At 42.1% G+C, this 26,789-nt stretch overlaps 1 protein-coding gene across 1 annotated transcript; it reads right to left on the bottom strand.

Moving 5' to 3' along the window:
• Positions 1–696: 696 nt before the first annotated feature.
• LOC147727074 (uncharacterized) lies at positions 697–1,925 on the bottom strand. Its single transcript, XM_086963046.1, has 2 exons — positions 835–1,925; positions 697–790 (listed from the first exon to the last, which is right to left on the bottom strand). Exons 1-2 carry the CDS (start codon positions 1,923–1,925, stop codon positions 697–699), a joined length of 1,185 nt encoding a protein of 394 aa, XP_086819172.1.
• Between the last annotated feature and the right edge of the window lie 24,864 nt (positions 1,926–26,789).

Genomic DNA, 26,789 nt, shown 5'->3' with positions numbered 1-26,789 from the left:
AGGGATTGCAAAAGGTCTATGGTCCATTCCAGATGAGACATCAGCTTGAGAGGACAGTCCACCAGAAGGAGGATGTCGTCCAAGTAAATGATCAATCGAACTCCTCGCTGCGAAGAGATTCCACGACCGGCCTCAACAATTTCGTGAAGCACCAAGGTGCCGACGAAAGGCCGAACGGGAGAACTTGGTATTCGTACCAAGTCCCTTGCCAGTGGAACTGGAGGAAGCAGCGATGAGGACGCAAGATGGGAATGGACAAGTAAGCGTCCTTGAGGTCCAGGCGAACCATCCAATACTTCTCGCGCAGAAGATCTCGCAACAGATGGATCCCTTCCATCTTGAAGTGTCTGTAGACTACTCCTCCGTTAAAATCTTTTAGATTGAGCACTAATCGTGAGCCCCCTCCCTTCTTCTCCACAAGGAAGACCGTGCTGACGAACCCCTGTGGATGACGCACTGTTGGAGCAATTGCCCCTTTTAAGAGAAGGGACTTGAGTTCCTCGGTGATGAACTCCTGATCCCTTTGTTAAAAGCAAAGAGGAGAGGGAAGACGAGATTGATGCTGGGGTTGATAAAACTCTATCTTGTACCCCTGGACCGTCTCCAGCACCCATGCATTGCTGGAGATCAAGCGCCAATTGTCTAGGAAAAAACGTATCCTGCCCCCCAGAACAACACTGCATGCAGAAATCAGGCTCACCTGAAGTGGCGGAATCTTGATATCCACCGGAGTTTCCACCGGAAAGTCCTTTTTTTTTGTACTGGCCACGGCCCTTTCTGGAGGGATAGAAGTTGGATCGTTGGGAATATCCGGAATCCTGATTACCACCTCTGTGGGACTGGAACCCTCTCTGGTTGGGTTGTTGTTGACCACGGCCGAACGAGCGCCCCCTATTTCGTTCGGCCTTACTGAAAACCGGACGAAAGGCACGTCGAAGCGAAGCCTGGGCTTTGTCTAAGCCACTGAAAGTGCTGACAAATTGGGTCAATTCCTTCAAAAATGGTTGACCAAAAAGCAAACCCTGAGCAGCAGGCCCCGACTCTGATGTGGAAAGCTCTGCCAGTTTGGGATCGAGTTTGAGGAGAATAGAACAACGCCTCTCACTGGAGAGCGCGCAATTGGCGTTGCCTAGTTGGCAAATCGCCCGCTGAGCCCATTCGATCAGTTCATCAGTATCCACCATCGTCGAGGATTCCTTTGCCATGAAGCCAAGATCCAAAATCTTGGCAAGGGGGCCCAACAGATCCAGGACCTTGTCCTGGCATGAACACCAAGACCTGTCCAGACCCTTCTTTGGGTCCTTAGCAAACTTACGCAAATAAGTTACCATGGTGGGATCCACCTCAGGTGTGTCTGCCAGGTTACGATCTAAATCAGGTCTGGGGCATTGAGAGCGCAGACGAGCACGAACCTCCTTTTCAAAAGGCTGACGGATATGTTGTTGCACATATTCCGCCACCGCCGGGGATGGGAGCCACGCCGTGGACTGTGGATGTATAATGTCTGTGGGTTCAAAGGTCAGAACAGGAGGATGAGTTGGAGCATCCACAAAGTGTTCTTTGCATTTTTTCTTTTTGGGAGGAGGAGATGTGTGATCCGAGGATGAAGAAGAAGGGTGGTCATCACTATCAGCATCATCCGCAACTGCCTTGGAAGTGGAAGAAGACAGAGACTGCGCCAACTTCCGAAAATCAGAGGCATGAGGATTGCCTGGAGACACCGAGGATTTTTTGGAAGCAGGCGCCCAACCTTGTTGTTGAGCATATTTAGTTAAATGGCGTTTAAGGGGCGTAATAGCGCGAACCAGTGCCTTATTCATGGAGTGTTGCACCCCTCTGTCAAGAGCCTCCACTAAGTCCTGTTCCAAAGACTCCGACGCCTCCTCCTCATAGTCACCTTCCTCATCGTAATAATAATCACTCATTGTACACAAGGAAGTGTAATAATATGCCCACAAGGTGACTAAATGATAAATATGCTCAAGGCAATTCGGAGGAGTGAAAAACCCCGCAGCAAGTCAAGATACGGCAGAAAACAGTGCCAAAAAACAATAGACGGTGGAGGGAGGGCTTGCTGCCAACAAAAAAGTCACTCTAGGCAGAGCCTATGCGAATTAATACAGCCGGGGACCTTTAGCAGTCTCCGGCGTCAACAGGGGATAATTGAGAGGCTGTGGGCGTATACGTCGTGCAGGACGAACTTCAGGGAAGCTCCGGTATGAGAGGAATGCTCGGAGCGCCGGACACAGCAACCACGCATGCGCGGACACTGGCTTGCCTCAGCAGGAAGAGAGCAGCTCCCGCACCAAGCGCGAGGCTGCCGAACCCCTAAAACTCCCACTCCACAACAAACAGGACACGGGCAACACGCGCCCGGCCACCAGGGAGGTGACATGCTCCCAGCTGCGAAACGCCACAAGACACGAAGCAGAAGAAATACACAAGAACGCGGCATGAAGCGCGAGCAACGCGCTCAGCAAAGAACAATACAAAACACTTTAAACAGTAAGAAGGTAAGACAAAAGCACTTAACTGGCTGCAGAGCAGCAAAGAAAGAGGAAGTGAGACTATCTACATGGCCTTATATAGCATAGACTCTATGGTTAACGTCCATGTGTTTAGGGGTATTGTGGTTTTTTATCTGTTTCTATGGCTGCTGGGCATTTCTATTAAAGAAATGAGATTAGCATAATCGGAGCCTCCTGTCCTGAAATAGAACTGCAGTTTATCATCTTTACCATGGTTTTAAAAACATTTATTATTTATTAAACGGATCACTAAGGCGATTGGATCAACTGATAGTAACTAGACCATGAATAAACAAGACCAGCTTGTCTTTTCAAATCTATTTTATTTAACTTTATTCTTCAAAGAAAGAGCATTTATGTTTAGAATCTTTATTTTATTAGCAAATAAGAAAGCAGCATTTTATTAGGAAACAAATGAATGAACTGACATTTATTAAAGCAAGATCAGAAACATGAAATATTAGCAAATAACAGTTTCCATACCCTAATTCTATTTCCCTGTCTATCTCTCACTTAACCTGGAAAGGAAAATATTATTTAAAGTCTGCTGTCCTTACGTGCGCCAAAAGTCCAACAGCACGTCATTCAGGAATCGGGAAGCAAGAGCTTTTGCCCTGCTCATGATGTCAGGTTTTATACCTTTTCTCTATCTAAAACTTTCTACATTCTGCATTCTTTCAACGAAATCCAGGTCTCTCATTGGCTGAGCCATGTCAGTCCACAGTTAGGTCATCTTTATATTTTGGCCAAGTCCGGGCTTCACATAAGCCCTATTGTCTTTTTCTTCCACGACATTTGGCTTCCTCAAAAGTGTAACTTTTTCTCTCGAGTACTGTACTTTTAACTTCCTAACCTTGGCAGACATTCACAAATCCTGTCCTTGGGCCTTCTTTCCGTGAGCACATTTTATTCAAGCAAAAAGTTTTTTTCTTTTTATTAATAATGTTTGTGCAGCAAAAATCTCCATTAGTAAATGCAAGGCTCCACTCTGGACAAGGTTTCACGTCTGTGTCTCTGTCAGCCATATTTGTCTGAGCCACTTTTCAGGCCTCACTTTGGAAACTATTATTAAACAAACACAAGACATCGATTAATTAAATAATTGAGACCCATTCTGTTACCCTCCACCTTCACTAATTAACAGGGTTAATTATGTTACCTAGCAGAAGCAACACAGATGCAGATTTTTATATTTACATTTTTTTTTCTTTCAGGAACTGAACGAACTCCAAAGGCTTTTGTCACATAAGACATAACATAAGCACATATATAAGCACATGCCATTAGTTAAACAGCCACAGTTAATATTGACAAAGACAATAGACAAGAGTTAGTTTATTATTTTTCTTCTTTGCATTTGCAACATAAAGCACATTAGTTAGTCCAGCGTGTAACGTTTGCAATTTTTAAACTAAGTTGATTAATACTTTCACCACATGCTTATTAGTCAAGTTATATATTATGGATGATTAACTTCACAGGTTAGAACAAAATTTTGCTCTTCACCCTGCTCCATCAATACCATGCCTCAGGCCTCATCTCTCAGTCTTGGCCTACATGCAGCTGGATATTTGTGTGTAGCAAGCTTCAGTCTGCATACAGTGCGCTCAAGCCGTAAACTCTGTGTGCACCATGACTCAGATTTGGCATCAACCCCTATTGCCCAGACTCTGCATGCACAAGACTCCTGTCTGGCTGTTAGCACCAGATTTAAGCTTTCACCGCTGAGCAGGCCTCAGGCTATCTAGTGCAGCAGGCCTCATTGTGTTTAAGTGAGGTTGTCTCCAAGTTACACGTTTATTTATCTTTACCGCTTTCTATAGTGCGCACTGTCACAAAACCCCAATGGGTATCCAAGTGCCTTATAAAACCCTAGACACACAAATACTTGAAATTAATATGCAGCTGTATTTCCATGCAACGGGCGTCGGCAGCCCATACTTTTCAAAGTGCGCAAAGAGCACCCCCCTCGCTGCCAATAAATACATGCAATTCCATCCAGCTATTTAGTATTTCCTGAATTAAAATGCCTGTAAATACTCACAGAACGCATTTTGTTCCAACTTAATTCAGGAAAGCACATTGATGGAGCAAGGATTCACACATTGAGCGACTTGCTTGTATCAAGAACCTCAAATAATGTTAATAAACGTGTTACTAATATTGCACATTTTTACACTACACGGGGGTGTCCCAGTGAAGCTTGCCTATGTGTTTACTAAATCTAATACGCTTGCCATTAAAATGGCCGCTGCTACGCGGGAATTTAGACTGCGCATGTGTCGGTCATACTCATGTGACGTGACTTACTCGCAGTTCTGGTGGGAAAGTGTTTGCTCATGCGCAATACAGCTGATATGGCCGCTTTGTGTTCTCACATGCTCTGAGCTTGCATTGACGCTTTCGCAAATCTGTCTGTTTTGCCTAAAACTTAATGCTTTAGTTCTTATTAAGTAATGAGAATATTATAGCAACTCATGGTATACAGTGAAATCATGTATTCTATGTATTAAAACTGTTCTTTTCCATTTCATGTAACACTTCGAAAACTTGGCCTGTTCTAACGTGATCTTGCTTGAATCTGAGTCTGCGCGAGATCTGCGAGTCTCCACAGAAAGGACCTTTGGACGGAAGCCAGATGGCAACCCAAGCGAAGCTGAGCCTGGGAGAGAGCCTTCTCACCTAGTTGAAGAAGCCGAACTGTACTACATTTGTAACAATTGTATATGAAAATAGTATTCACCATTGTTATGTGAAAACATATGTCATGGGAACACAATAAAATAAGGAGTGGGTACAAAGATTGAATATTAAGCCTGAGAAAGTTTTAATTTTAGGTGGTGTGATGACCTAACCTCCTCCTTTGTCCAATCAAAATTGGGGATCCTTACACTTGCAACATTGGGGGGTGGTACACTGACCCGAAAAACAGTATAACTAGCGTAGGTTTAGCTAGAGAATTTGTCCGACTTGTCCGAATAGCTGACCTGTCACTGACCCAACGCACTCTATAGGTGACTGAATTCAGAGAGCTGTGAAGCACTCTGATGGAAGGTTCAAGAAACCCATTCGGAGTTTACGCAGACTTAAAGTGCTGGCAAAGCATTTTGCTGGGAGGTTCGAGAACCCAATCGGGGTTATTGGCAGATTCCTTGCAGAGAGGGAGTAGCGCAGGTGTTGCAACCGAAGTTGCAGGTGTTGGTCGTACCCTTTGGTGAACCCGGTCCTGATCCAAATTCTGGGGTTATCCTGTCCTGACTGTCCATGAGCTGCACCTGCTCGCCTACTGGCACCTAAGTCCTTGGTGGTGCTTTCCCGTCTTTCCAAACTGACCCGTGGCCAGGGTTGGTCTTCACTCTATCCTAGGTAAATATAAAGTCTGTGTGGGTAATTGCTTATCTATATTTTCATTTCTAATTCTCGAATATTGCAAAAGCCTTTAGTAGAGTTGTTGATCTAAATTAGCTTGTTCCTTATTTTCACCTTCCCTTTATTTTTCGCTTCCTAAATGATTAGTATTCTCTGCCTTATTCATAGCTATACGCTATTTCTAATTCTAGTTATAGATAGTCTTATCTGTGTGAACCTTATGCTCATTACATATGATGATGATGATGATAATTAGTAAAGGTTTTCAAAACTTCACAAGTCTGTGGTTATTTTAAAGAGTGCAAACATTTATTAAATTGATATTATTATTGTGATGACTGCTTATCCTTACAGCTAGCTCCTTGATTCATTGTGATTTTAGGTACCTGTGACAAGGATTGGTAAGTCAGGTGCGTTGGAAATGAAATAAAAAGGAACAGGGTTACTGTTAGTAGAGTGTAGGTTACCCGATTAAATAAGCGTGATAAATAAATTATGGGCCCAAGTGTGCATATTTGGTAACAAAATAGTTGGGTGACCTGCGCGCTATATCAGTAATTTTCTGGTAGCAGAATGATGGTTAAGGAGTAGTTAAGATAGGTAGATAGGTTATTTGCTGCTAACTGTGAAATTTTATTGCTGCTAAAAGTATTGATCGATCAAATGTAAAATTACTTTAAAACGTTATGAAATGTTTTTGAAATATTTTTGGTGAAATGCTGTTAGATTGATCTATGTATTAACACAATTTGTTAGTAATTGTTATATGTTGTCTGGAATCCCCGGGGGCAGAATAGCGGGTGGTGAGGAGAATCCACCTCGCAGAGAGGTCAGTGGCTCGAGGAAAATTATTGCATGGTTAGGCAGAACTGGAAGCGCTAATTAGGGTTTTCTGTATGAATAATTGAATGAATGATAGCGAGTTTGCTAGCAAAACTTCTATTGTGATATAACCTAGTAAGGGTCACACGGGAGGAGTAGTAGGTTCGTCGGAGCTTGAGTGATAGTGATAGAGCCCAGAAACTAAAATTCTTTATAAATGATGACTCAATCCACTATCACACTTACCAATCAATACCAGGCCCATAAACATAGAGAGTGAGGTGAATGGATACTATATGTTTGTTTAAGACATTCATAATAAACAAGACCAGCTTGTCATTTTAAAAAGTTTATTAAAACATATTTAAGAAAACTTAGGTTTGGAACTTTATTAAGCAAGCATTAGAAAAAGGTCATATAAGTTTTATTCAGCATTTTATAAAGAGAGCTTATTTCAAGATAATATTATTAATTAGCAGAAATAAGTGAAAAGGAAGAGCATTTCCAAAACCTAACTATCTCTCTGTCACTACCCTCATCGCCTGAAAACAAAGTCTTAAAAGTTACATTTCTTACGTGCAATCATCGGACAGCAGAACACGTCCTTCTGGAATCAAGAGCGTAAGCCAAAAGTTTGCAGCTAACGCCTATTCTTATACCCTAAAATAAGCTGAGCTAACTATTTTTCACATTCCAACAGCTGAATTCTGGCTCTCCATTGGCTGAACCACCTCACGCCACAGTAAACTGTGACATCTTCCACCACGAGACCAGGCTTTACACAGAGTCATTGTTCATGCACAGAATCCTGGCAACAGTTCCTTAGTCCGCTACATTTTGTAGCAAAAATGTTCAAGCAATACAAAATCTTGTCACGTCTCTTCCTTTTAGCCTTGAGCCAGACCGTTCTGAGCTTTCGTGGCACATCCAAACCCACTCCACAGAGTTGTCTTTAGCAGTTCATTTTCTAAAGATTTCATAATAAAAGTTTGTAGGCTTGTCATCTTTTTTTCAAAATAAACTTTCTCCTGTGGCTTAGCATCAGCAGGCCTCTTTTAGAAGGCGTCAATTTTCTGCGCCACTTTTTGCTTGTGTCACGATGTCCAGGTGCTCCAACGCTTCGCAGGGGCAGTACTGACGAATGTCCCGATCACCCTTCCACCGGTACCCTCGCTTCAAGAGCAAGACCACCAGCAGCAGGGAAAGGGGAAGTGGACAGAGAAGAGAATACCTGTACTTCGACTGGCACCCTACTTCCAGCGACTGCTATTCATTCTGCCGGCGTTTCTGTAGGTGCCTAATACACAGAAGGGGGAGAGACAGAGAATATACCACAATCCTTCTTACACTGTGCAGACTACTCTCAAATGGTAAATGAAACTTGTCCTACCAGTTTCTGCTCAGGTATTTGCCTCTCTTCTATATTGAGGAATGTTATCTGACTGAACTTCCTGCAGTGAAGACATATACGAACATTATTATTTCTACCCAGAATATTTCTACACTCGCGCTCACTCTCTCTCGCAGACTGAATGAGTACCTGTGAAGCTCTTCGTCAGACTTGGTCTTGGGGTTTCTATGAAGTTGATCCTCTGGTCAGAAATGCGAGCAAGAGTTCAACAGAAATCTCCGTAGCACGCAAAAAGGATATAGGAAGGTACAAGGGGGAGGAAAGGCAAGGAAAAACGCAATGGGGAATGTCCAGGGGAAAATGCGAGTGTTGACAATACAGTTTTGGTATTTGCTGGCTTGACGAGAAGATGTAACACCTTACTTGTAGAGTTCGGGATTCTCCTCAGCAGAATACTCAACTTCGTCGTGTCTGTCAAATCTTCCTCGACACTCGCCTTCTCCTGAAGAACAGTAGGATATCTGGATGACAGCTGTCACCGCTCTGGGACAGCAGACGGGAGCTTCGTTGGGACGGAGGTGCCTCTCTGAGCCGTGAGAGCGCACGACAAGGATTTCTCTCATAAACGTCTCTATGAACTCTAGCACTATGACACTTGGAGGGTCTAAGATAATTGCTGTTATTCTCCCGTCATGAATAGTTGACGCGGAGCAGCGACAAGAACAAGCTTCTCGAACGGAATCTTCGTTGAAGTGCGCAGTTTGGAGCGCGCGCCTTCCAGAAGTCCCCTAGAGGGCGCATCTATCGAGTACAATAAATGGAACATTGATCGGCCATCTTAGGGAGGGGAGCTATATACAGTCTCAACAGTACTTTAGTTCAATGACTCAGATTACCTTGGAATATCTCAGTCTGCCAGAGGAACAAGGAAACCACACATTAGATCGTGCGGAACGGGGCCAGGACAGGGAGTTGAACAACAGTCTTGAGGGAGCTACAGTGGCTACTCGATGAATCCTGACAGTACCCCCTCTCAAGGACCGATTCATCGGTCCTGGTTTGTGTGGAAATCTGGAATGAAAACGTTTCAACAGTTGTGGAGCATGAAGGTTGCTGACAGCTTCCCAGGACCTTTCCTCTGGGCCAAACCCTTTCCAATCCACTAAATATTTCAATTTACCTTTTACGTACTTGGAATCTAAAATATCCTTAACCTCATATTCTATGTGCCCTTGAACGTTAAGTGGATCAGGAGGTGTTGTAAGCCGTATAGGTGATGGAACCTTTTTCAGCAAGGATACATGGAAAACTGGATGTACACCAATCTTGGTCGGAAGTTTCAGTTTTACAGTAACTGGTCCTAACACCTTTTCTACTGTATAAGGACCCACAAATCTAGGCTGGAACTTTCTGTTTCCTTTCAAATGTAAATTTTTAGTGGACAACCACACCTGATCTCCTTCTTGGTACTGGGGGGATTTTTTCCTATGTGAGTCTGCAAACTTTTTATAGGACGCCTTAGCTTTCTCTAGATTCTTTTCAGCTGATTTGTGCAAAGAACTCAAATCTAAAAGGGCTCTCTTGGCTGCAGGGACATCTAACTCTTCTTGTAAAACCATAAAGTTAGGATGTCTACCAAAGTTCAAATAAAACGGAGAGTAACCCGTAGAGGCACTCTTCGCATTATTGCAAGCAAACTCTGCCATCCACAACTTTTCTGACCATTCCCCACCCTGATCCAATAGAAATAATCTCAAGTACTGTTCCAACTCTTGATTGGTCCTCTCTGTTTGCCCATCGGATTCTGGGTGATAACTAGTAGACAGTCTACCCTCTATTCCCATTCCTTTTAAGAAGGCCTTCCAGAAGTGGGAAATAAATTGGGGACCTCGATCCGAGACCACTATTTTAGGGACACCATGAATTTTTACAATATTTTCACTGAATACTCTAGCTAATTGGACCGCAGTTGGAATTCCTGACAAAGGGACGAAATGACTCATCTTAGTGAATGCATCTACCACCACCAGGATGGTATCAAATCCCTTGCTCAACGGTAGGTCTACTATGAGATCTAAGGAAATAGTATGCCAAGGAGAAGGGGGAGTGGGCAAAGGCTGCAACAAACCTTGGGGAGCCTGTCTAGTGGGTTTACTTTGAGCACAAGACTCGCAAGATTGAACATATCTTTTGATCTGATCGGACATTCCAGGCCACCAAAAACAACGCTGCACCAATTCTTGAGTCTTAGCAATTCCTTTGTGACCCGCTAGAGGATGGTCATGGCAGTTCCGCAAGGCCTTTTCTTGGAGCTCTGTGGTTGGAAGATATAAGGCTTCTTTGACATAGGGTAACTGCTGTCGACACTGGCGTTCTTCTCCTTGTAGCACCCACTGTTGAATATCTTCTGTGGTTAAACTCTTACGGACCTCTTCTTTGAAATTATCCAACGTAAGTGCCCCCACTATCTTTGTTTCTGGAATGATTGGTTTCGCTTCTACTGTATGCTCAGATTCTTCGGTCTGTAATCGAGACAGCGCATCTGCTCTCCCGTTCTTGGGGCCAGGTCGGTATGTAATCACGAAGTCGAAGTCTGCAAAGTAAAGGGACCAGCGCAACTGACGAGGAGTCAAGGTCTTAGCCGTCTTTAAAAACTGCAGATTCTTGTGATCGGAGTAGACGGTGACTGTGTGTCGTGCCCCCAACAGATAGTGCCTCCAGTCCTCAAAAGCATCCTTTACTGCCAATAACTCTTTCTCTGTGATGGTATAATTTATTTCAGCAGAGTTCAGTTTTCTAGAGCGGTAGGCCACGGGATGCAACTGCCCAGTCTTTGGATGGCGTTGTGAGAGGACTCCCCCGATGGCCTGATCTGAAGCATCGGCTTCCACATAAAATGGTTCCGCAGGATCCGCGTGCAGAAGGATGGGGGGCCGAAGTGAATTGTTTCTTAAGACTCAGGAAAGCGGAATTTGACTCATCCGTCCATTCAAATTTAACTCCTTTCTTCAAGAGAGCCGTGATGGGAGTTATCAATTGCGAGAATCCTTGAATAAATCGCCGATAGAAATTGGCAAAGCCCAGAAATCTTTGAATTTCCTTCACATTCTTGGGGGCTGGCCAATCTTCCACTGCTTGTACTTTTCCTGGATCCATGGTAACTCCTTGAGGTGATATAACGAATCCCAAAAACTCCACTTGTGACACATGAAAAACACACTTTTCCAATTTAACAAATAGCTGATTCGCTTGCAATCGTTCTAGGACCAAACGTACATGCTGGGTGTGTTCCTGAGGGTTCTGCGAGTAAATCAAGATATCATCCAGGTAGATGATGGCAATCTTATCCATTAAATCACTCATTATGTCGTTGATAAAGTGTTGAAACACGGCAGGAGCATTACAAAGGCCAAATGGCATGACACAATACTCAAAAAGACCAAACTTGGTTCGAAAGGCGGTCTTCCACTCATGCCCTTCTTTCATTCGAACCAAGTGATAAGCTCCTCGCAAATCCAGTTTGGTGAAAATTTGCGCTTCCTTAATCTGATCCAAAAGAACGGAAATCAACGGCAATGGGTACCTGTTTTTAATGGTGACCTGATTTAATGCACGATAGTCTATGCAAGTTCTTAGACTACCTTATTGCTTCTTCGGTATGAAGAACAATGGTGAGGAAACTGGGGACTGAGATGGCTGGATAAATCCATTCGCAAGATATCGATCTAGGTATTCTTTTAAATGAACATTTTCAGCTTCAGTCAAAGCATAAATTCGACTACATGGGAGAACTGCTCCTGGTTCCAAGTCTATGGTGCAATCACAAGCACGGTGTGGTGGCAACACTTCAGCTTCCTGTTCACTGAACACTGTCTTGAGATCTCGGTACTCTGGAGGGATTTCTTCCGTCACTATCGCTCCAATGGACTGTCCGCCAAACGACAACAGCATAGATGGCGTAGGTTCCTTCTCTAAATTCTTTGTACTGTTACAGTGGGACAGGCAAAACTCTGAATGCAGACTGACCGTCCGTTTTTCCCAATCTATAGTCGGGTTGTGGAGGGTTAACCATGGCAGTCCCAGGATCAATTGAAATTGTGGGGCATCGATCAAGTTGAATTGCAACACTTCCCGATGTCCATCCCCTTGAGTAATTTCCAGTTCTTCTGTGTGACTAGTAATTGGTCCGGAGGTCAAATTTGTCCCATCTACAGCACGTACCGGCTCTGGATGCTCTTTTGCGATTGCTTTAATTCCCATCTGTTTAGCATAGCGGATGTCACAGAAGTTTCCAGTGGCACCGGAGTCGAGCATAATGGCCACTCCAAAAATCTGATGTTCACGGAATTGCATGGTTACATGAAGGATTACATGAGGAGTCATGGTCTGTAGTGTATTTAAAATCAAATGCGATTTTGGAGTCGTCTTATCTTCTTTCACCACCAGAGCGACCCCGTCTACTGGCGGTTCACCTCGTTTCCCTTAAACGGAGTCTTGGGGCGCTTCAAACAATCCTTTACAAAATGGCCGGCAGTACCACAATACAAGCACAACTTCTTTTGCCTCCGTTGTTCCTTTTCTTCATTGCTCAAAGGGCCTCGAACAGTCCCAATTTGCATGGGTTCCGACTCCGAATTCCCGCTAGGTCCTTTTTCGCTCTTTGCTCTGTCAAAGCGCGGGAAATTTATCTTCCAATCTCTCTTCTTCTCACCCTTGCGTTCTGAGTTCCGAAAATCCAATTCCAAAACCAAATCTACCAAAGCTGACAATTCTGTGGGCCTATTAGGAATCTGAGCCAGGGTGTCCTTGATTTCATCTCTTAAGCCACGATAGAATAAGGCAGCTCTTTTTTCTTCTGGCCAGCTAGTTTCCAGGATCAATTTATTAAACTGTGTGAGGTAAGTAATCAAATCTTTAGATCCCTGACGCAGCTCCAATAACTTGTTATCGGTGGCCTGAGATATCCTTCTCCGATCAAAAATTCTAAGAAACTCAGCCTTAAATTTAGGGAAGTCACTAAGCAAAGGATCATCCTCACTAACTAAAGGCATGGCCCAATTGGCAGCATCTCCACTCAAATATGACAGGATAAATGCTACTTGAGATTGGGCGTCCGGAAACAATGTGGGGCGGCACATGAAGTGAAGGGAACATTGGGTCAAAAAATATTGAGCTTTTTGTGGATCTCCCGAAAACCTTTCAGGAGTTGCCAATGGGATCAACGGGGATACCGAATGAATTACTTGAGCTACAGATTTTGGATCCACAGTAGCACCACTAGTGACTGGAACAGCTGAACTCTGCACGGGATTCCCCATAGCTAAACCATCTACCTTTTGTGCTAACAGCCTAGCCTCTTGACGGGAAGCCACTAACTCGATCTTAACTTTGGTTTTCGTCTCGAACTGCTCCCAAATCTCTCTGAATACCCACTAAGATTGCACCTAATTCCTTCAAGTCCATACTGCCCGGGCGAAGATAAAATACGTGGGCACTTCAATCTGTCACGATGTCCAGGTGCTCCAACGCTTCGCAGGGGCAGTACTGACGAATGTCCCGATCACCCTTCCACCGGTACCCTCGCTTCAAGAGCAAGACCACCAGCAGCAGGGAAAGGGGAAGTGGACAGAGAAGAGAATACCTGTACTTCGACTGGCACCCTACGTCCAGTGACTGCTATTCATTCTGCCGTCGTTTCTGTAGGTGCCTAATACACAGAAGGGGGAGAGACAGAGAATATACCACAAACCTTCTTACACTGTGCAGACTACTCTCAAATGGTAAATGAAACTTGTCCTACCAGTTTCTGCTCAGGTATTTGCCTCTCTTCTATATTGAGGAATGTTATCTGACTGAACTTCCTGCAGTGAAGACATATACGAACATTATTATTTCTACCCAGAATATTTCTACACTCGCGCTCACTCTCTCTCGCAGACTGAATGAGTACCTGTGAAGCTCTTCGTCAGACTTGGTCTTGGGGTTTCTATGAAGTTGATCCTCTGGTCAGAAATGCGAGCAAGAGTTCAACAGAAATCTCCGTAGCACGCAAAAAGGATATAGGAAGGTACAAGGGGGAGGAAAGGCAAGGAAAAACGCAATGGGGAATGTCCAGGGGAAAATGCGAGTGCTGACAATACAGTTTTGGTATTTGCTGGCTTGACGAGAAGATGTAACACCTTACTTGTAGAGTTCGGGATTCTCCTCAGCAGAATACTCAACTTCGTTGTATCTGTCAAATCTTCCTCGACACTCGCCTTCTCCTGAAGAACAGTAGGATATCTGGATGACAGCTGTCACCGCTCTGGGACAGCAGACGGGAGCTTCGTTGGTACGGAGGTGCCTCTCTGAGCCGTGAGAGCGCACGACAAGGATTTCTCTCATAAACGTCTCTATGAACTCTAGCACTATGACACTTGGAGGGTCTAAGATAATTGCTGTTATTCTCCCGTCCTGAATAGTTGACGCGGAGCAGCGACAAGAACAAGCTTCTCGAACGGAATCTTCGTTGAAGTGCGCAGTTTGGAGCGCGCGCCTTCCAGAAGTCCACTAGAGGGCGCATCTATCGAGTACAATAAATGGAACATTGATCTGCCATCTTAGGGAGGGGAGCTATATACAGTCTCAACAGTACTTTAGTTCAATGACTCAGATTACCTCTGGAATATCTCAGTCTGCCAGAGGAACAAGGAAACCACACATTAGATCGTGCGGAACGGGGCCAGGACAGGGAGTTGAACAACAGTCTTGAGGGAGCTACAGTGGCTACTCGATGAATCCTGACAGTTTGCGTCACTGCGCCACTTTCAGCTTGCATCACTTTTTCAGAAAACTATTATTTAAACAAACACATAAGAATAATTAATTCAGGTAAAACAAACCCTTCTGTACCACCCAGCCCTTGCTAATTATTAATTAACCCACTAATAAAAAGACATTTAGCAAAAGCAAACATTTAAAGCAACACATATAATAACTACCATTCTTCATGTAATCCAGCTTTATGTTTCTGAAAGAGCAAAAAGATAATTAAATGATACACAGACAGACAAACACAACATAGGACATACATGTAAGCACATATAATAATAATAATAATAATAATACTGGATTTTATAAAGCGCGAACAGCTACCTCACGAGGAGGTGTCCCGGCGCTAGAAGAACCACAGAAGTCCTGGGGCAGAGAAAGGAGACCTAGCGTGGCTGGGAGAAGAGCCAAGTCTTTAGCATCTTCTTAAAGCAGGGTTCGGATGGAGCCTGCTGGATTGCTTGAGGTAGGGAGTTCCACAGAACGGAGACGTTTGCTGAAAAGGTACGACCGCCAAGGCGTGCCTTTTTTGCTCGTGGGACGACCAGTTGGACACGGTCATTTGACCGTAATGCACGGCTTTGGGAATATCTTGGAAGGCGTTTTTTTAGGTAAAGTGGGCAGGAGCCATGCAAAGATCTGAACGCAAGCGTCAGCGCTTTGAATTTTATCCGGTTGGCCACAGGGAGCCAGTGCAGGGTTCGAAGATGCGGAGAGACTGACTGCTTGAAAGGAATTCGCAGTAACAGCCTCGCAGCCGCATTTTGAACTACCTGCAGTTTATGGGTTAGGAATTTTGGGAGGCCCAGGTATAGACCATTGGCATAGTCCAGCAGTGAGGTGACAGTTGCATGGACTACCATTTTCCTGCAGCTCTCTGGTAGAAGTTTAAGAAATTTTCGGAGGTTTCTTAGTTTACTTAAACAACAACCAGCCACTTGTTGGATATGGGAAGTAAAAGACATTTTATCATCCCATCTCACTCCAAGGTTTTTAGCCGAGTGACTGGGCAAGGGGGGGGGCCCATCTCCACCGGCCACCATAGCTCAAGGGCGGGGGTGGGACCCTTACCGAAAAAGATAACTTCGGTTTTATTGGCATTAAGTTTTAGTTTGTTAGTATTCATCCAGTGAGCAATGTCCTGGAGACAGCCTTTGAAGTCTGCGAAGGATTCCTGTGTCATCTCAGAGTATGGGAATACCAACTGGGTGTCGTCGGCATAAGAAATTGCCTTAACACCCCAGTTGGCAATTTGCGTAAAGAGGGGGGCCATATAAAAGCACATGCCATGAATGATCAGCTGCATATTAATAGTGACAAAGACAATAGGACAGACATAACAAACAGGACAATATTAATAATGTGTTACAAAAACAGACTTGCAAATGCAACAAAAGCACATATAATTAGTTTCCCGCGTGTTCATGTGTGGTGCAAACTTAATCTAGGTTGGTTTAATCAAACAAATCATGCAAACACTTATTAATATATTAATTCAAATTATGAGAGTATGACATCACGAGCTAGAATAAAATATTTTCTAAAGCTCGCTCTATCAACTCCCTCATCTGGTGATTTCAAAATCACCAAACAACACCCAAAAATTTTAATTAAAATTTTTATCTATTGAACACGTTTCAAGCTTACTCTGGATTAGTATTTAAGCTCTAATTTCATCTATCTCATAATTAGTATTGAGTCTTACATCTTACTAATTCTGTATCCTTTACCCTTTCTTTATTCAGCTAAATTGAATCCTTTCCACCTTTGAATCCCCAACCCCCAATGAATTTAGGGAACTAAGTTTTAAAATTACATAACTACATTTTGAATTGCACCAACAAACAAATATCAATCTGAGTATTATAAAACAAAACAAAAAACAAAAAGTAAATTTTTGAAAATTTTTGAAAAATTAGTACTTAGTATATACCCCCTCTTTTTTTTTTTCAAATTCTAAACATGTTTTCTTCGACCTTGCGTCTTACATAAAAGTGTTTCCAGCTAACACAATTTCTTCGACCTTGTGTCACCCTAACAAAATTTCTTCAGCCTTACGCCAAAAATAAACCTTAACTTAAAGAAAACTAGACTTAGTCATTGTCACCATTTTGACTGCTACTGCACTCCTCAACTATTGGAGTGATAGTTATGTAGGCCCATTCTGGAGACTTGTATTTTACATTTGGTCTCAATGGTCTTTTGCTTTTCCTGGCAATCATTTCAATCTTCTCTTCAGCTTGCTCTTTTTTGTCTGAATCACTCTTCTGACTTGACACTACAAATTTGAACTTAGGCCAGACATCACCTTTAGGCCAGACATCATCTTTTCTCAAGAGTTTCTTCTTAGGCTTGCTTTCTTTACATTCAGCTTTCCAAGCCTTTTTTCTGAATTTTCAGACTCTTCATTACTCCCATCTGTATTTGTTTCTGAGACTTCAAATCTGTACCTAGGAACTTCTTTACTCAGCAGCTTCACTCCATTAGGAACATCATCCTTACAGCTGGTACTTGGTAATTCTTCCTCTTCTTCAGGGATCACCTTTAACTTCCCAGTTTCAGGATTCTTGTTCCTGCACACAGAGCCACTCTTCTGCTTTTCAATACTCTCCTGGACTAGATTATCTTCTTGCTCAGAGTATTCTGCTTCAGAATCTTCTTCCTTTTCTTGAGATTCTTTTTCTAGCAGATTTTCATCATTTTCTGAATCTAGAATTACAATCTGTAGATCTTCTTCATTCAATGTTTCATTCACATTGACATCATCATCCAGATGTCGACCACCTTGTCGATCTTCAATATCTGGATTTTTGACATCATCATCCAGATGTCGACCACATTGTCGATCTTCAAGATCTGGATCTTCTTCAAGAATTTCTTTTTCAGAGTCTGAATCAGTTATAGTGTTTTCGCTAACTTCATCAGTGTTATCAGGTGCAGGTGCACAAAGGGTATTACTGATATGCATCCAACCAGTATCTGTTGTCACCTGACTTGCTTTCTGCCACCTGGGTACTAGACAGTTTCTCCTCCGATGAACCTTTATTCTGACCAAGTCTCTTGGCAATAGATCATGAGCCTGCTCATTTTCCTTTGCAAACACATGTGTTCCCAATTGATGGAATACAGAAATTGTGTCATTTTTTCTTGTTGGAAAAGCTTCTAACCATTTTGAAAGTAAACAAATGATGACTAGAACATATCTCAGTTTGTTTTGTTGGGGCATTTCAAAGAAATCTATTTGAATTTTTGCAAATGAACCACCCTCCCGGCCTATGGTTCCCAAATTCTCAATTGTCTTTTGATCTGGATTGTTTTTCTGACATGTGTTTTCCTGACATGTCAGACATGTTTCCCTGAACAGTTGAATCATTGTGTCTCTTGCTAAATGACCTGGACCATGGTACATCTGTGCCATGTCAGCAATCATGCAATTGGACATAACAGGTCCGCCATCTTTGTAAACCCTTTCATCTTCTTCTTGCTGTCTGCAACCTTCTTTGAGCCATGTGTTTTTCTCCTCAACATGTGCCTCATCTTGTAATTGTTTTAACTCTTGCCATGTCTGAATTGCAAAGATTAGTATGAGGATGCTTGAAACATGTTCATTGAATTTTTCCCCTTTGATTGCAACCCTCTTCTGAGCACAAAATTTAACAATGGTACCTGCGTGCTCATTGCCTTTTAAGACATGATCATTTTTCTCTCCAGCACATTTTATCTCTGCTATTTGGTCTAGAAGCTCATATTCTTTGTTGAAGTCTGGCATGCCCTGAACAGGAACTTCACACAAACTTTTTTTAAACTGCTCAATAGCTTCGAGCTTTATTTCTGTCAGGACAATTGGGTCTTTTATATCTGCTTTTGTCAGACTCTGCAATTGTTTTGCAAATACTGAGAAAGCACTAATCCATTGGCAACAGTAACCAACCATGCTTAAGAGCATTCTTACCTGTTTTTGTGTCCCCGGGTATTCCATTGCCTGAATCATTTTATTTCTCTCAATAGTTACCTGTCTGGGAATTCTCTCTTGGAACCTGAAAACAAAAATTATTTGACTCTCTGGGTACATTGGAACCCAATACCACTCAGTATCATGTGGTATCTGACAAAGGATCTCTACTAGTTTGGGCACAATAAGACAAGAAGCGATAACTATCTTGTTAGCTTTTCTCAGGTCCTGTACTATTTTGTACGTTTCATCTGGCTTTCTAATTCCCATATTTGGTGAATTACAAAGATTGTTCTCAATCTCTTTCAGGACACCCTGCTTAATGAATGTTCATCTTGTACTGTGGAACATTAGGAAATGAATTTCCCTGCTTGTTTGCAATTTTAACTGGATCAGGTCTGTTTTCCTGAACTCCACTGAATCCTGTATCTGTATTGTATTTCTGCTCATTAACATAATTTAGTAATGGCGGCTGAATCACCACCTGTCGCTGTATTTGTAGCTGTTCATTCAGTAACTGTTGCTGCTGACTTATCTCACTCTGCATCTGTGTATTTTTACACTCTCCTACAAAAGCTAAAGTCGCTTTTTCCTTCTCTTTTTTATTTGTCCATTTTGTTTTCCATTTATTCAGACTACCCCTTTTTCTCAAAGCCCAAATTAAATCTTTTATATGGGCAGAGGCAAACCTACCTGTATTGTTCAATCCTTCCATGTCCTCATCATCCTGCAATCTTTTTAATCTATCTATACTTATTGTATTATCCAGTAATTTATACTCACCAGGCTGTGTCAGGTCAATCAGGTCAACGTCAAAGTTTTCACTAGGTAAAGCTAGAGTCATCACTCTCTCTTGCTGAGTTGCAATCATTATTAACTTATTATCAGGTACATTAGAACAAAGTTTTTCAGCAAACTTTTGAATTGTGACCGTTAAAGCTGTGGGACTAGTTTCATCTTTTCTAAGCACTGGGGGAACCGGTCCAATTACCACAGGAACTGTCTCTGCTTCCATGTCTGACTTTAACTCCTCCATTAAATCATTTGTAGAACTTACATGATCAGGAATATTAATTCCAAAAGTACTAGGCATCTCATCATACCTACCTGTTGTGACACCTTGAGAAGAGGTATGGACTGGGACTCTATTAATTTGAACTGGGACTCTTGGCGACACATTAATCTGTTTTCCTGACATCACATTAATCTGTTCTGGAGATCTACTTTTATTTCTGCCCTGTTCTTTATTTACAACATAATTTCTACAATGATCAATAAATTCTACTATGACATATTTATTATTTATTTTTGCTGATTTGGGAATTATTAATTTGCTCTCACATGTAGCAACAACCCTTTTAACCTGTTTGAATATATTTTCCATTTTCTGATAGCAGAAAAACGTTTTCTTCGTCTTTAAATAATAATTATCCATGTTTTAAAATACTCACCTTTAATAATAATTAATCTCAATTAGTAAATGCGTTCACTTAATTGGCCTAATAGCGTTCGCTGATCAATTAATTAATTAATTTAACAAGGTTAGGTGAAGTATAACTTTATAACCTGATCAATTTAATATATCTCCTAATTTACCTGCATCGCTAATTTTAATAAACCTGGAAAGGAAAACATAAATTTGCAAAAACAATAACAACGCAAAATATTTATTTATTTACAACAATAAAAACCAACATATAATCACATGTGTTTTAAATGTACTTATTTTTCACTTACACACCTTCTGCAACATATACCTGTAAAAAAATAAGCCTAAATGTGCTTGCCTTTAATTCAAATAAAATGTTTTGCTGCAAAAACCCTTAGACCTCCCCCTGCAATAATCAGCTTTAAATTTGCCTCCTGCTGCAAAATACACTTTTAAAGTGTTTCTGAATTCTTTTATTTATTCACTGTGTTTCTGAATTCTTTTATTTATTCCTTCCTCAAGCATCAGCTGGCTATAATCAATTACAGCGATCACAGCGCTTTAATTTCCCTTTGCCACTCCTAGGCAGGCAACTCCTCGGCAGTCTTGATACCAGCGCACAGCCAATCCGGTCACAGCTCCCTCGCCGTCTTTAACCAATTAGGGCACAGCTCTTCTCTTCGACCAATCAGGTCGCAGCTCCTCCCGTAGCCCAATCAGCGCGCCACTATCCCTTGACGCTCAGCCAATTTCAGCCCGCCTTTACTGTGACACACACTGTCACAGCAGTCTCTGTTTCTCTCCTCGAGCTCTCACGCTCCAAACAGCCCCTCCTCTGCCAACAAGCCCACTGTCACTTAAACACATCAGCTGTGATAAACGCAGCTGCAGCAAGGGATGAAAATTATACGGGGCAAATATACACATTTGGCAAGGAGCAACGCGCATTCAGCCAATCACTGAGAAAGATCGTTTTTATTTACATGCGCTTCACTGGCAGGGCATTTGACAACACTCGTTTCACTAAACCAATGCCCTGTTCCCACACTGATGGGAAACCATGAGAGGACTGTGCACTAGGCTCTCAGAACGCAAGCGCTACGTCTGAAACTCAGACAGTCACAGGCTTTAAGGCTCAGTCTTATTAGTATAAGAGGAACGTGTTCTTTCATCTCTCCTTTATGAAATTAATCAGCATGTGCAATCGCTCGCCATGTGCATCAGTTGCAACATGCTTCCTCCAAATTATTAATGCAATCAGCAAGGAACCCACATCGAGGACATTTAAAATGGTAAACAACTCAGTAGCGCTTTAACCAATCACAGCGCGACTTTGCTGTGACATCACAAACGCCTCAGCCAATCAGGGCGCTTGTTGACGATGTTTCATCCAATTACAGCGCGACGGCGCATCAGCCAATCACAGCACAGCGGCTTTTGCTATGATGTATGCTGGCACTGCTGCAGTCTCTCTTCCCTCGATCTTTGCTTTGGGAATTATTATTTTTTACACAGCGCTCAAACACGCTCCTCAAACAACGCAAGAAGGAGAACAAAACGGAGACATTTGCGGCCCCAGCCGATCACAGCGTGACTTGACGCTCAGGACATTATTATTACACACCGGGAGCTTTACCAATGAGAGCGCGGGGCTTCTCCTCAAGACCAACACGGAGCATCGCCCAATCAGAGTGCGGCTCACGGAGCCTCGCCCAATCAGAGCGCGGCTCTGCCTCTGACACGACGCGTCACCATCCAATGGTTGCGCGGCTTTGCTATGACGCGACGGAGCGTTTAACCAATGGGAGCGCGGCGGCTGACGTAGACAGCCGCTGCAGGCAGCTCTCCCACTCGCTCCAGCCCCCCTCCTTCACAATATACTCGGGATACAGATACCATTAAATAACGAGCAGAACAGAACGAGCAAGCATCAAATAGGCTCGAGGTGAGCACGTGTAGTTAGGCGGTGTGTCAAGAAGCTTATTTAAAGAAATTGAAGGAGCGTGCAAACAACAAGAATACAGCGTGTGAACTAAAAGGAAAGCACATGCAGCAATGTGGCAACCAACAGAGAATCTGGGATCAAGCCCACATATCCACACTTCGCCAAACTAACCAGTATTTTTCTTAAAAAGCGCAAACTGCTAGAGAAAGTCAATACTTATAAACAAACTACTTCGAGCATTGATCGTACCTCAACCAATGAGAGCGCTGCTTTGCCCAGACACTCCAGCCATATTAACCAATCAGAGCGCGACAGGCTCTGACGTATGCAGCAGCTGCGGCTGCAGGCTCTCTCCCCACACGCTTTCACTCCTAAAACAGCCCCTCCCTTACAATTTTCGATCAGGGCACTTTTACATGTATTTAAACAGCGCACAATGTTTCTAAATGTATTTAAATGGCAGAAATCACTATATAACACTCTAAAACAGCGTTTTCTTTACTCTAAGGCTCAAAAAACGTTTCCAATCATTTTATAAAAACGCAATTAATAACAACATTTAAAACAAACCATTTGTCTGCTTCTCTAACAAAGAGATAGTTTTAAACATTCATCCAAGTATCCTTAGTGTGGAATAGACGATGCTATTCTCACAGAATAGTTTCAATTGCTAATAGAGTAATTCTTACCCTACACTTCAGTTTTTCAAAGCATTCACACACTTTCAAACAAAGAAAACCCTGTTCATACACACACGAATTCTTGGCAGGACTTGAACCAACCACAGAAAACATCAAGCGTTGATAAGAATAGACGACGCTTATTTCCTTCCTCAGGACTCTAACCTTGGAAGAGAAATCAACTCTTATTTTTCTTCCTAGGACTCTAACCTTGGAAGAGAAAACAACCCTTACCCTTCACACAAGCTTGAATATATCTACTACTCTTTTCACAGAAAGCTTTAAAACAGGCTCACCAGGTCCCTCTGCTTAATGCTACAATTCCATAGGCAATCCTCACTAAACATTTAACCATGCAATCTAAGGTCCCTAAACTTGTGTTGTACACCCACAACACGTGATATATGCTATACCACAATTTTGAAACAGACAAATGCACTGTGTAACTCTTCTAGTCACACTACCTTGCCGGCAATAAACCAGGAATCTTTCACACTACTGGAAAAATTCCTTAAAACCACATATAACACTCTGACATAACCAAAAACTTAACATATGTTAAACATCAATCCTATGTCTATACCAACATATATGTAACATGCATGTCAAAAACAACATATGAACCGTCTGATGCTACCAAATTGATAGAGCCCAGAAACTAAAATTCTTTATAAATGATGACTCAATCCACTATCACACTTACCAATCAATACCAGGCCCATAAACATAGAGAGTGAGGTGAACGGATACTATATGTTTGTTTAAGACATTCATAATAAACAAGACCAGCTTGTCATTTTAAAAAGTTTATTAAAACATATTTAAGAAAACTTAGGTTTGGAACTTTATTAAGCAAGCATTAGAAAAAGGTCATATAAGTTTTATTCAGCATTTTATAACGAGAGCTTAATTCAAGATAATATTATTAATTAGCAGAAATAAGTGAAAAGGAAGAGCATTTCCAAAACCTAACTATCTCTCTGTCACTACCCTCATCGCCTGAAAACAAAGTCTTAAAAGTTACATTTCTTACGTGCAATCATCGGACAGCAGAACACGTCCTTCTGGAATCAAGAGCGTAAGCCAAAAGTTTGCAGCTAACGCCTATTCTTATACCCTAAAATAAGCTGAGCTAACTATTTTTCACATTCCAACAGCTGAATTCTGGCTCTCCATTGGCTGAACCACCTCACGCCACAGTAAACTGTGACATCTTCCACCACGAGACCAGGCTTTACACAGAGTCATTGTTCATGCACAGAATCCTGGCAACAGTTCCTTAGTCCGCTACATTTTGTAGCAAAAATGTTCAAGCAATACAAAATCTTGTCACGTCTCTTCCTTTTAGCCTTGAGCCAGACCGTTCTGAGCTTTCGTGGCACATCCAAACCCACTCCACAGAGTTGTCTTTAGCAGTTCATTTTCTAAAGATTTCATAATAAAAGTTTGTAGGCTTGTCATCTTTTTTTCAAAATAAACGTTCTCCTGTGGCTTAGCATCAGCAGGCCTCTTTTAGAAGGCGTCAATTTTCTGCGCCACTTTTTGCTTGCGTCACTGCGCCACTTTCAGCTTGCATCACTTTTTCAGAAAACTATTATTTAAACAAACACAAAAGAATAATTCATTCAGGTAAAACAAACCCTTCTGTACCACCCAGCCCTTGCTAATTATTAATTAACCCACTAATAAAAAGACATTTAGCAAAATCAAACATTTAAAGCAACACATATAATAACTACCATTCTTCATGTAATCCAGCTTTATGTTTCTGAAAGAGTAAAAAGATAATTAAATGATACACAGACAGACAAACACAACATAGGACATACATGTAAGCACATATAAAAGCACATGCCATGAATGATCAGCTGCATATTAATAGTGACAAAGACAATAGGACAGACATAACAAACAGGACAATATTAATAATGTGTTACAAAAACAGACTTGCAAATGCAACAAAAGCACATATAATTAGTTTCCCGCGTGTTCATGTATGGTGCAAACTTAATCTAGGTTGGTTTAATCAAACAAATCATGCAAACACTTATTAATATATTAATTCAAATTATGAGAGTATGACATCACAAGCTAGAATAAAATATTTTCTAAAGCTCGCTCTATCAATAGCAAAAGGGTTCGCTAGTGAAACTTTAGAATTAGTAAATATCCCGAAAATAAGTGGATGAGTCGAAGAAGTGGCAGGTTCTCTAATGCTTGTGTGAATGATAGCCAGAAAGGATCTATCCGCAGTTTATGAAAAGTAGACAGAAGAGGTTTACTTGCAGTGAAACAAATCTTTCTTTTCTAGACACTCGAGTACAGTGGCGAATGTTTTACGTTGTAAATTAATTAAGGCACTTGCACTTTAAGAAAAAAAATTGAGTTTCCGTTACCTTGTGAAGGAGGGAGTCAGTCGCGGAGCTGCGCTGACGTCACTCTGTGCCTCGCTGGTATTGTTCGAAACAGCGGGTGTGTAGCGGAGCTGGTATTGTAAAGGAGGGGTGAGCGCAAAAGCGTGAGAACTTGTCTCACCGGAAGGCCGCGCACCCATTGGTCGAAATTATTTGCAACCACTGTGTTGATTGGTTGTCGAAAATTGAAAGACGCGCTAGCATTGGAAGAATATAGTAAACAGAAGTACGTATTTTCACACGATCTAAGTCTTTGCGAGGTATATGTGGTATCTGACTCATCCCGAGACTCAACCTGATCCAAGATATCAAGGTTTTGTGAGAGATCAGAGGAAAGGCCATAGACTAAACGCTATGTACAGAAGCAAGAGAAAAATGACTCTGGTAGACAGAGTAAAGAATTATTTTAAGAAATACAAGCCAATAAAAACTAGAGAAGGAGTCATTATTCCACCACCAAATACTCCCACATCATTTATGATGGTTGATAGAGGCTACCATGCTTGCGTACGGTTGGAAAATTTGGTTGAATACACTAAAGATGACGGAATTTTAGCATTTCCCTTAGAAGGTACCTTTAATGGTAGGATTTTGTTTAATTTGAGGACTGGAATGAATGATTTACATCCCAGACCCAGACTAATGCAATAGGAGGCCTTAGAAGAATGGGAAATAGAGGCTTTTGAGCGAGACAGACCCAGAATTGACAAAGGGTTAGCAAAATTGTATCCAAAAGTACAGAAAGGGACCCGAGAGAAAAGAATGAAAGAATGGGGACAGAACATGATGGTAGAAGGACTGTACCCAGTACTAACCGTAGAAGAGCCTGTGGGAGGGAAAAGGAGGGAAAAGGACAGAGAAAACGAAGCATTTCATGACTAGTGGTGACTCTGATGATGATTACCTGGAGGATTTATTAATGAAAAATCCACCACCGTATAATGAGGAGCCCAGGTCCCTGAATACTAGAAATCCATTCCTGAAACCAATTATGATGAGGGACCAAGTATGGCAAATCCGAGTGCACCAAATCCACAGATAGTACATGAAACAACCATGGAAAAGGTATTACAGGACCGAGAGAGAGAGGCTTTAATTAAACAGAGAACTGAACTTATCCAGATGATTTCCCAGTTAAATACAAGTCCTGAAGCTCTAACAATTCCATTAACTATTGTCCCAGTTGTTCCTCTGTACGGGGATAAACAGGCTAGTCCAAAACCTCCAGTTGTAACTCCATCTGTAGTACAGCCAAGAAAAGAGCCCTTAATAGTTGATGACCAGGCAAGTGAATGCGAATCTGTAATTTCCCTGATGGATTTACCCATAAGGGAACCAGAGGCAGTTCACAGAGAAAGAACACTCATTTTAGTTCAAGAGAAGTCCAGATTGAGTCCTCGTCTGGTTCTAGAAGTGCCACAGTAGTGACTCCGGAAGAAATAGATCGATGGACCCGAGAACGAGAGAAAATAAATCCTCAGCCAAAACC

This window comes from Lissotriton vulgaris, chromosome 3_1 (genome assembly GCF_964263255.1).
Source record: "Lissotriton vulgaris chromosome 3_1, aLisVul1.2, whole genome shotgun sequence".
NCBI classification, from domain to species: domain Eukaryota; kingdom Metazoa; phylum Chordata; class Amphibia; order Caudata; family Salamandridae; genus Lissotriton; species Lissotriton vulgaris.
The sequence above is the reverse complement of the archived record's forward strand: the minus strand, read 5'-3'. Positions and strand labels throughout refer to the sequence as shown.